The sequence below is a fragment of the Papilio xuthus genome, unplaced genomic scaffold, assembly GCF_000836235.2.
Source record: "Papilio xuthus unplaced genomic scaffold, Pxut_1.1 DF827680.1, whole genome shotgun sequence".
NCBI classification, from domain to species: Eukaryota; Metazoa; Arthropoda; class Insecta; order Lepidoptera; family Papilionidae; genus Papilio; species Papilio xuthus.
In genome coordinates, this window is record NW_013530969.1 from 1512544 (window position 1) to 1523176 (window position 10633).

At 34.8% G+C, this 10633-nt stretch overlaps 2 protein-coding genes across 3 annotated transcripts; both read left to right on the forward strand.

The window, feature by feature from the left end:
* Positions 1-325: 325 nt before the first annotated feature.
* Positions 326-7197, forward strand: LOC106117013 (MFS-type transporter SLC18B1). Of its 2 annotated transcripts, none has more exons than XM_013311081.1 (12): positions 326-781; positions 1372-1612; positions 2538-2611; positions 3216-3432; positions 3690-3780; positions 3869-4103; positions 4168-4266; positions 4433-4528; positions 4799-4970; positions 5239-5425; positions 5635-6179; positions 7074-7197. In XM_013311081.1, exons 1-12 carry the CDS (start codon positions 510-512, stop codon positions 7152-7154), a joined length of 2310 nt encoding a protein of 769 aa, XP_013166535.1. In that variant the 5' UTR covers positions 326-509; the 3' UTR covers positions 7155-7197. The 2 variants fall into 2 exon arrangements, with proteins under 2 accessions (XP_013166535.1, XP_013166536.1); XM_013311082.1 differs by lacking the exon at positions 326-781 and adding an exon at positions 885-1046 and having other exon boundaries at positions 7074-7196.
* Positions 7198-8533: 1336 nt separating this feature from the next.
* Positions 8534-9441, forward strand: LOC106117086 (ommochrome-binding protein-like). Its single transcript, XM_013311157.1, has one exon. The coding sequence runs from the start codon at positions 8597-8599 to the stop codon at positions 9425-9427; it is 831 nt and encodes a 276-aa protein (XP_013166611.1). The 5' UTR covers positions 8534-8596; the 3' UTR covers positions 9428-9441.
* The last annotated feature ends 1192 nt before the right edge of the window (positions 9442-10633 follow it).

Here is a 10633-nt window from a genome sequence, read left to right on the forward strand (position 1 = left end):
AGGCAATATGATAAATGACCGTAACGGTCAAAGTGGAGAAAAGGTCAGTGGAGTTTGTTACATTTTTATTTCAGAGAAGTAGAATTCTAATGTGGCTGAGTTGCAACAATAAAAGTAATGGTTAAAACAAAATTGTACTGTTTTTATGATATCCAAATTTAAAGTACGTAAAAGAATACTGAATTAAACTTTACTTATATTTTGAATAACGGTCAAAACATTCCATATTCATGACAACAAATATCCAATAATATGTTCTATTTCTGTAATCGATTTCGGTACTATATTTGCATTCACATCGTTCTGGAAACAAACAAGTGGTCCCCCTTCGGAAGTTTTTATTTGCACTCGATAAGATATTGATAATTGTTACCGGAGGTAGAATGTAATGACCAGTCGGCTCCCAGCACTCGGTCTATTGACACGCTGAATACTATTTGTTTACGATTTAACTCTGTTACTGGGGAAGTGAAGTGTAATCGACATATTTAGTGCGTCTCCCTTAAATTATGGATAATTCCGATGAAATAAACGATAGATTACAAACTTTAATTCCTAGTGAAGTAAGAACTAGAAATGATTCTCGTGAGATGACTTCGTCTATAGAGACAATAGTGTTTGATAGTAATTTAATGAAGACGTCGACGCAAGCCGAAGATCTAGCCGCCACGTGGGGTGGACGGTGTTCTTTGCCTGATTCGGGGAGAATGCGCAGAGCTCACTCCTGGTCAGGGGGACCGGCTGACGATAGTACCTCTGAAATAAGAATCTTAAGGGAAAGGTAGGTCTTGGCAGATTGGTTTTTAAATTGTATTTCGTTAGAAGTGTCTTTAAATCTACCCTCAATATTGGAATGATTTTGGAAATGTGTCGTATTTGTATTATGTTACTATTATTATAGATAGGAATGTTAAGTGGGTAATTAGTTGAAGCATAATATATGTATTGTTATGAAGTAGTCGCAATTTGTCAGTGAAAAGATTATGATTATCTTCTGATAAGTGTAGTAAATAATATCGTAAAATATTGCACGCTTGTAAAATGGGGTACGTTATTTATAAAAATATCGTAGTAAAGTTTTTTGTGTTTACGGTAATTATATGTTTGTAATATTTAGAAATAAAATAATATTCAAGTTCAATGACATTATTGATCGAGATTTAAGGCAACCAAAACTCGTTAATCCCCCCTTGAATCTATTTTCCTAGTAACAAAATGAAGTTCACCGCGGGTAGGTCAGCTGGCTGGACCAATTATAAAGTAATGTTATTCGAATCTTATACCCCAGACAACCTAGCATATGAATTCATGCAGCCGGATTCATTTGTTCTTGAACTTTTAGTTTTATTGTTACAATTTTGTATGTTGCAGGTTAGTACGAACTCAAACGCGTCCTCGGCCAAGCGCTGTGCGGCATCTCTCTCGTCGTCAGCGGCTGACGCTGGCATCTTTAGCGCTGGTAGACTTTATGAGCTTCTGTTCTATGAGCATCATGGCGCCGTTCTTCCCGCGCGAGGCCAACGCCAAAGGACTGTCAGATACCATGTGCGGAATGGTGTTTAGCTTCTACGCTGTTGTTATGTTCCTAACCTCGCCGCTGTTCGGGAAATTCGTAAGTACGTTATGTTTATGCATGCAACGATATCGCCCTTTTCTTTAACAACCTTCCTTAGATAAAATGAAGAATTAGCTACTTTGTAGGATTATTAAATGAATAGTTACATTTTAAATATTTTATTGGAGTTACTTGTAGTTAGGCTGTTCCTGGAAGCCATGTTGTGCAGGCATCCAACAAACAGAAACCTAATATCGTATCAGTATCGTGTAGGAATCCCCTCGCCTTTAATCGAGCTAATTACATATAAGTCAATATAACAACGATAAATTAAAACAAGGACTAGCTGTAGCCCGCTACTCCGTCCGCGCGGATTAAAAAAAAACTTAATTAGTTGCGTGTGTGTGTGTGTTCTTCCAGACTATGTTCTATATCTATGCCAAAGTTTGCCGTTGCGGAGATACCTTCAAACATCCATAAATTCAAACATTCGCATTAAAAATATTAGTAAGAAGTAAGATTTAAACTACCTGTGGCCTTGGATCGGTTTGAGAAGGAGAAAACAATCCAATAGTTTATAATGCTTACAATACTATTCTTAGCTTTGATCATGAATCAATGATTTATTTAGTACAAAGGGCTAAAGTGTATCGTAGTCCTATCTTCTCATTGACATTGTAATGGAATATTCCAAAAATACATTCATTCTCGTCTTTACATTCTCAGTTTGTCGTATTGTGGTTATAAATCTGAACTTTATCAGTGAAGTCGTTCATTGAAAACGTTTGATTTGTCTGACGAGTGATATGTCAGAAGTATACGAAATCTTCTTCCCTCTTCTTTTATAATTTACTTTTTTTTGATCCAATGTAAAGCCCGCTATATACATTCAGTTTAAACTAAACAGTCGAACTGTTTACTTAACTAAATTATAACAGTCAATTATAGATGCGTAGTCAGCTTCACGCCAATCTCTTTCCAGCTGCCTGCGATGGGCGCTAAGTTTATGTTCATCGCTGGAATGTTTGTTGCCGGCGCTTGCAATGTTCTATTTGGGTACGTAATCAATTTTTTTTTTCAAGTTCAGTTTAAAATCTCGGTCTTTATCATTTCGCTTTTAATTTTATAAGACGTCCACCGCATGTAAATACTGCCGTTCTATAAATGACCCTTAGTGTAGTAGTTGGTGTAGTTTGGTGACCATTAGTGACCATTATCTTAACACACATTATTTGAAATATGATTATTATAGGGCGACCACAAATTATTTTATATGCATGGCTTAGTTGACTGTAACACAATCTGCGCGTGCAACCTAAGTAGATTAGATTGTGATACTCGCACGCCACTCGTCTACCTAAACTATAACTACAGGTTATAACACCTTGGCGGCGTCTTCGTCTTAATCGTGTTATAGCCACGGTCATACCAACCTTGTACTTAAATAAAAGATGCCGAGAATGCGATCCAGATTATAAAAAAAATAATGCATAACTTATGGTGTCTACCTAAATTGTAGGGTTTGTTGTTGATTTTTGGATTAAATTAATAAAAATAAAAAAGACAGATTCAGATTCTTTACCAAAATAGTCTTAAGTCTCACAATTTTCGTATTTTTGTGCAGTACAACATTTAGATTTAATAACATCTAACCTTTCAGGACCTTAGTAATGGTGCAAGATTCGTTAACATTTACAATCCTGTGCTTCGTGGTGCGTGGCATGGAGGCGCTTGGAGCTAGTGCCTACTCCACCGCCAGCTATGTATTCGTTGTCAACGCATTCCCTGACAGTATTGGCACTGTGCTCGGAATACTAGAGACATTCGTCGGTCTCGGCATGTCCGTTGGCCCAGCGATAGGTGGACTTTTGTATTCGGTATACACTAATTCGTTTCATAATTATATTGCTTTGTTACGTCTTTGTTATTTGCCTCGAAGAGGCATCTGCACTGTTTGAATTGATACGAAAATGTTTAATGTGCTAAACTTTAAAACTTTTAATCTTTAACTGCCTCAAAAACAGTTTGAATATTTACTGTTTTTTTTACTTAGTTTTCTATACTTGCTGGACGATGGTGCCTCTCATGCGTTTATATTTGCGGAGTATAATTATATCAGATATGTTTCAGGTAGATCGGGGGATTTGGTGTTCCATTCTACAGTCTTGGAGTGGTGATGGTGCTTAGCGTACCGATCAACTTCTTCTTACTCTCCGACTGTGAAGGTAAATCTATGTAACTCTTTGGTTGAGTCTCCACAAAAGACTATGATGAGAAATCCTGTAATTTGATTTGCTTGATGTATGCTTTCAGAATACGTCTCCGGTTCTAAAACAGCATCTATTCTACGTTTATTCAAGATACCGTCGATCATAATAACTGGTCTGGTCATCGTCATCGTGTCTAACACATGGGCGTTTTTAGACCCGACATTGGAGCCACATTTAAGACAGTTCGGTCTCTCCACTGAACAAATAGGATTGATCTTTTTATTATTCTCCAGTCTTTATGGAATCTTTAGTCCGATATGGGGATGGGTGGCTGACAGGTAAGTAATTATAAGAAATATTTTGTGAAATTTTTGCTGTTTTCTTATAAGTATTATTTTTTAGAGTGCATAATCATTGGTGTATGATGGTGTGGGGATTATTTCTATCTACAATCGGACTATTACTTCTCGGCCCTTGTCCGTTTATACCTGGCTTATCTCGGTGAGTTTATTTCTTACATATCTTAACTCCCTAGCGTATAAATTATAATATTCTGTGTTCTAATACTTTACATGTAAAACGTTCCAGTAGATACTTTTTATTTTCTGTTCTGTAAGCAAACCTATCCAATAACCTTAGACGATTTTCTTTTTTAAAATATTTTCAGTGACCTGTGGCTAGACCTCGTAGCGCTTTCCATATTGGGCATATCTGTGGCTTTGACATTGCTGCCAACATTTCAAGGAGTGCTGACAAGTTCCATGTAAGTTAAATATATGTTGCAAAATTTGTAATTGAGTAAAAAAAGTCAACGATTTAATAACATTACACACTAAATGTAGAAATTATATAGTTCCCTAATATTGTATTGGTAGTTAAAAGTTTTTAATTTAAAAATTATACCGTGAGATTCCACAGCGGGGAAAAAAGAATAGAACATAATTGTTATATATTATAATACATATATGTATTTTTTAAAATATAGATCTACATGTAGCTTAAAAGTTAACTATAGTTTGTAATATGTCGCCAGTTTCGAAGGTGGGTGCCCGGAGGCGCTGGCTACGTACAGTGCGGTGGCGGGCGTATGGTCATGCTGTTATTCGCTGGGCGAGGTGCTGGGCCCAGCGGTGGGCGGTGCACTAGCTCAGCGGTATGGCTTCCCACTCTGCGCCACATTGTGCGCTGCTGCGTGCTTTGTAATGGTACGACAATACTTTAAATATTTGCAGAATAATTCTTTACTTAAAGAAATATAGGCTTGTAAGCAAACACCAATGTTGTTCCTTGAAGGTTAGAGAGTATAGAGCGTTTTTTTGAAAATTCCAAATTCCATCCGTTACTAAGAGAAACTTTTATTGAAAACTATGCACTTAATCTTATTTCTATATAACCGTTCGTATAGTCTAGATTTTAGATATTATCAGAATTAAGCCTTTTCATTTGTAAAATAAAACCAACAAATTATTTCAGGCGTTAGTGACACTAACATTCTTCTCGCTAAGAGAATCGTCTAAGTGGTTAGAAGTAGAATCATTGGGGGATTCTGTGCACACGGACAGCACTTGGCACAGCAACTTCTGCACCCGCAGCGCCCCCTACACGCGCACGAGGGAGAACTCCCCGCTCATATCACCATGCTCATGTAGTGTGAAAAACGGTAAATTTTAATTTTCGATTAACTATAACTAATCGTTGGTTTCTGAGACCAAATTCTTCGTTTATTACATATCGTCATTAGATTTGACAATACAGAGATGACAATAGGTTTTAAAGGTGTATTTGGTCTTTAGGTGTTTTTATAATCAAACTTATAGTGAAACATCGAAGATAAAAGTTTACGAAATCATTTTACTTAACATTTTCCAGGTTACGGGTCATCAGGGTACGGTACTTCGTATCCTCGACCAGTCTGTTTAAACCATATAAAACAGAAAAAGAGTGGTTGGGCAAGTGCAAAAGAAGTAACCACATATTTCCTTAAATTCCAATACCTGACTAACGCTTACATAAAAATACGAAGACTACGTAAACGTAAAAATCATGTAAACAGTGATGAATTATATCAAAATTATTTAGGAAACGATGAAAATGATAATACACAAGATAAAATAATAAGAAATGGCAATTCAGCTATTAATATAAAAAACAACGCAAATCATGATTGTGATCAAACAGACAGACAGGACAGTTACTGCGTATACTTAGACAATGCCATTTTTGGCAGCCCCGTTGTAATGGCGAATGTAAATTCAGACAATTTAATAGTAAAGAGAAACCACAAAGGCCTGGTGGCGAAGGTGAAGACTATGGAAGACGACAGGAGAACATCTGATGAGATAATTAAGCATAATTTACAAAAAGTACACTTTTATGAACAAAACCCAGCTTGCTCATCACGTGAAGATATCTTTGTAAGTATTTTGTACTGTCACCAGCAACAAAGGTATTAAAAAAAGTAATTTAAAAACCTATGCGTTATTCCTCACTAGAATCTATTTTCGTCTGACTCTTGGAACACAGGGGCCCTAGTTCATGAGCCAAGACACACATAGTTATGTAAATGAGTCTTACAATAAAGCGTTTATTCATTTACTAGCTGTCGCCCGCGACACCGTCCGCGCGGAATTAAAAAATGTAATAAGTAGCCTATGGGTTCATCCAAACTATGTTCTACATCTAGGCCAAATTTCAGTGACATCCATGTAGTCGTTCTGGAGATACCTTCAAACAAACATACATCCATCTAAACATTCGCATTTATAATATTAGCAAGATTTAAGATTAGTACAACAGTTCTGTAGTTGTGTGGTTATAAACATCCATACAACTACTAACTTTCGCATTTAATCTAACACAGACTAATATTTTCACCATTGCCTAACTATTCGTATAGTCTTCGTCTGTTTAACATATTATGTAAAAAATCTCTCATAATAATCGAGTTATTTTTATCAGGAAAAATGAGGTAAGTCTTCTCTATGTAATCTGATCTCTATGTTAAATGAATATCTACCTATTAATAAACGTAAGATTGACGTAATAATCTTACTTTTTACTAATATTAAATCCGAAATGTTTGTTGGTTAGAAGGTATTTCCAGAACGAATCAACGGATCTCGATGAAATTTGACACATATGTAGAACTGAACAGAACTTACTGAGCTTTTTTGCTGTTTTTGAGTCGCGAGTAAAAGCTACAAAGTAATTTCACAATCACATCAACAATTACTTAGATGGAAAAGTCTTACGCAGACAACGATAGGTGTTCTTAATAAAAATTACTCTATTTTTTTTTTAATTTCCAGGATGCATGTGACTGCAAAGACGGCGTCACCTACGTCAGGGGAACCGTTACAGTATCATCTACAGGCGCTTGTGAAGTCTAATCATAATTAATTTAGATAAACTCAAGTGATTTTAGCTTAAATTAATATTAAGTTTTAAAGGTTGTAACTCAATATTTTTATTTAGTAAATTAATGTTTTAATAAAAATAAAAATATTTTTTTTTTATTTTAAACATTCCTGATCTTTTCGAATAGCAAAAATATTCAACATCCCTGACAAAGTACTAGGGTTACATCAATAGGAAGCGGTCGATTGTTCCCGACTCCCTGTTGGAGCATTTCGCTGCCCCACAGTATCACCCTTTCCTGGTAACACCTCCTGTTAGTTATGCTACCCTAGTAGAAACGACCTCTGTGACCGATCTCACGACATCGACATACGGTTTGCCCCTTAACCTCTTTCGTTTTGGCTGATAAATTATGCATCACCCAAATTTTATCAATGAATTACTATAATGAGCAACCTGAAATATCCTAAAAAAGTTACAAGTCTACTTACTAATCTTAAAAATCATTTTAGCCTACGTTTAAAAATGTTAGCAATATTTTTCTCAAAACAAGATTAAGTTTTCTTCCTGCTTCTTTGTCAGGTTTTAAAAATTAAAGGCTTCCAAAAATTTTAAAAATTAGCTTTCATTTCTTAATTAGTTGTAGTAATAAGGACCATTTTCTTTTTTATTAGCGTGCACCACGAAAAATAGTTTCCTCCATAATTAAGTAGTAGACATTCGTAACAACCAAACGAATTAAGAATGTCCGAATCTCCATACTTGAATTTGTTTATTAATTGACTATTATTTGTAGCAGCGTTTTAGATCTAAAAATATTGTAATTACAAAAAAACTACGAGTACACAGATATTGATTTATGTCCCATGTTGATGACGTAGATGATTTGCCGTCCTGCTCTAGTCCACTGGAGCTAAATCGTAAAGGGAGAATTTGATAACAGGGGGATGGGGTGAAATCGGTGTACCACCCTCACAGCAGGCGAGCGAGACAGATCATCTATCCTTTTTCTCACGTCGATGTATCTCTGCTGATTCCTTATACCCTGGTACATTTTGCCTTGATGTCGGGGGAAAACGGGTTTAGATTATCGGAACGTTTGTTGCGTTGGGAAACACAAAAAAAAATTAATTTTCACATTTTTCCCTAATTTTTTTTAAACTTTACTTATGTAATTCATAATTTACTGATTTTTACTACATTTTATTAAATATTTTTACTTACTATTTAAACTTTTACTTGATAATAAAATGTTATCAGGAATATTAGTAGGTACGCAGTATAGAACTATTTTTCATTAGCATTTGCGTAACTGTCTAGGAACATACGCCCACAGAATCGATACCTATTAAATTACAGGCAGATAGAATGAATAGTTTGTAAAACAAGACAATAATGAGCCAGATCGTTTGCAAATATCGTCTCTGTGTTGTGTGGAAAAAAACCGTGTAATTACATTATTTTTTCTATTAAAATGAAAAAAATCGTGGCATATCTAACAATATTTGTTATATTAAGTGTAGTGAATAGTGAAAAATGTGATGGCATATATGTAAATAATAAATTTCATAGAAAAGATATTTTATCTATAAACATCGATAGGCCATACCAACTATCGTACGACAAACACAGGCACAGAGTTTATTTCAGTTATAACATAGGTAAAGAAGAAGAAGATCGTTTTAATATTGCGTATATAGAAAAAGGTAACACTGCACATAAAATTAAAGATAATATTGAAAATGGATTTGCTATAGCAATCGATAATAAAAACTATAAAATATATTTCGGAGGCAGTCTAGGTATTTATGAAGAATCATTAAAAAAAGAAAATGAAACTAAAAAGATCATTGAAGGTTTTAATGTATGGGATATGTTCATTAAAGAGAAACTGCATTTTATAAATTATCCACAGCAGAGGTTATATAAATGTGAAAATGAAGAGTTAGGAGTGAAAGCGGTGCGTCAGAGACATATCCATGAGAAAATTTATCAATACGCTATTGATGGTGATGAAAATAGTTATATCACAAATCGTACTGGCCTTTATATGATTAAAAATGGTACAAGTGATCGTATTTTTATAAAAGGTATCAATAACTTTAGATGTATTGAAGTCGATAATAATGGTGTGGTTTATTTCTGCGGTCAACACGGCATCTACGTCATAAACAAAGAAGATTACACACTGGAGAAGATTGCAGAGATAAGAAATATATTTGGACTTACTTTTGATCATGAAAATAATTTCATTTATTCTAATCCACATGAAATTGTTAAGTTATTGGCTGGAGACTGTAAATAAAACTTTTTTTAAATGATAAACTGTTTACAATTCAATATTATACTAATTATAAATGAATTAACAAATAAATAAAATAAAATGTACTTACTAATGTTGCACTTTTTATTTTATTTCATTTACTTTTTATTTAGTTTTGAATATTTTTGTTTGAACATTTGATTAACTTTAACGTTAAGTTACATATAAGTAAGATTTGTATACAGTTGCGACAACTTGTTCTCAAGAATCTTCTAATTAAAAAACTACTGTTACTAAGAGCGTCGGTGGCTCAGTGGTCAAGCACTTGACTTGCAATCTGCAGGTCCTGGGTTCGAATCACGCCATGTACCAATGTGTTTTTCGATATCCGATTTACATATGTACATTTATCAGACGTTCTTACGGTGAAGGAAAACATCGTGATGCAACCTACACATATCTGAGAAGAAATTCAAAGATATGTGTGAAGTCAACCAACCCGCACTTGGCCAGCGTGGTTGACTATGGCCTAAACACCCTTAACTTAGGGTAGGCTCCGAGCCCCTCGGTGGGGACGTATAGAGAGTTGATAATGATGATGATGATAATGACTGTTACTATAGTCTACGTCACCCGGGATAGCTTCCTAAGTGAACGAATTTTTCAAACTGTTCTGTACTTTGGGGCCCTACTCAATAAAACAATCAAATCTTTCCTCTTTATAACATTATATATAAGTATAAAAAAACTAGACAATATTATCCATACAAATATGCTAAATATAGTAAATAGGTTTGAAGAGACATAGTTAATTAGTAAGCAAAGGACACGTTATATAAAAGGTTCTGACGTAACGCAGGGCCTCCCTTCTCCCACCGTCCCGGGACGGCTGTGACGTCATTGCTAATCCCTTGACAAAGTAAACGAAAATAGTACACTGTTTTTTATATCTACAAATAAAACAATAAAATCCTTTTTACATAGGATACTATTTATTCATTTTTTCCAATTTATGCATTGAAGAGCTGCTTTTATATAACTTATTAATATTATAAATGCGAATATTAAGATGGATGTGATGTGGATGGATGGGTGTTTGAAGATATCTCTAGAACATAGTCTGAAAGAACACATAGGCTACACTAATTAAGTTTTTTTATACATTCACGCGGACGGAGTCGCTGGCGACAGCTAGTTTATAATAAGTTTTATTTTGACTTTGTCCTGAAAAAAAAAAATCACATAAGG

What these genes read in the sequence shown, in the direction of transcription:
- LOC106117013 (XM_013311081.1), top strand. Translation starts at nt 510, where the DNA reads ATGGATAATTCCGATGAAATAAACGATAGATTACAAACTTTAATTCCT. An exon ending in TAGGTGGACTTTTGTATTCG is followed by an intron (nt 3,433 to 3,689) that starts GTATACACTAAT and finishes TGTTTCAGGTAG; the next exon opens with ATCGGGGGATTTGGTGTTCC. An exon ending in TTTATACCTGGCTTATCTCG is followed by an intron (nt 4,267 to 4,432) that starts GTGAGTTTATTT and finishes AAATATTTTCAG; the next exon opens with TGACCTGTGGCTAGACCTCG.
- LOC106117086 (XM_013311157.1), top strand. Translation starts at nt 8,597, where the DNA reads ATGAAAAAAATCGTGGCATATCTAACAATATTTGTTATATTAAGTGTA.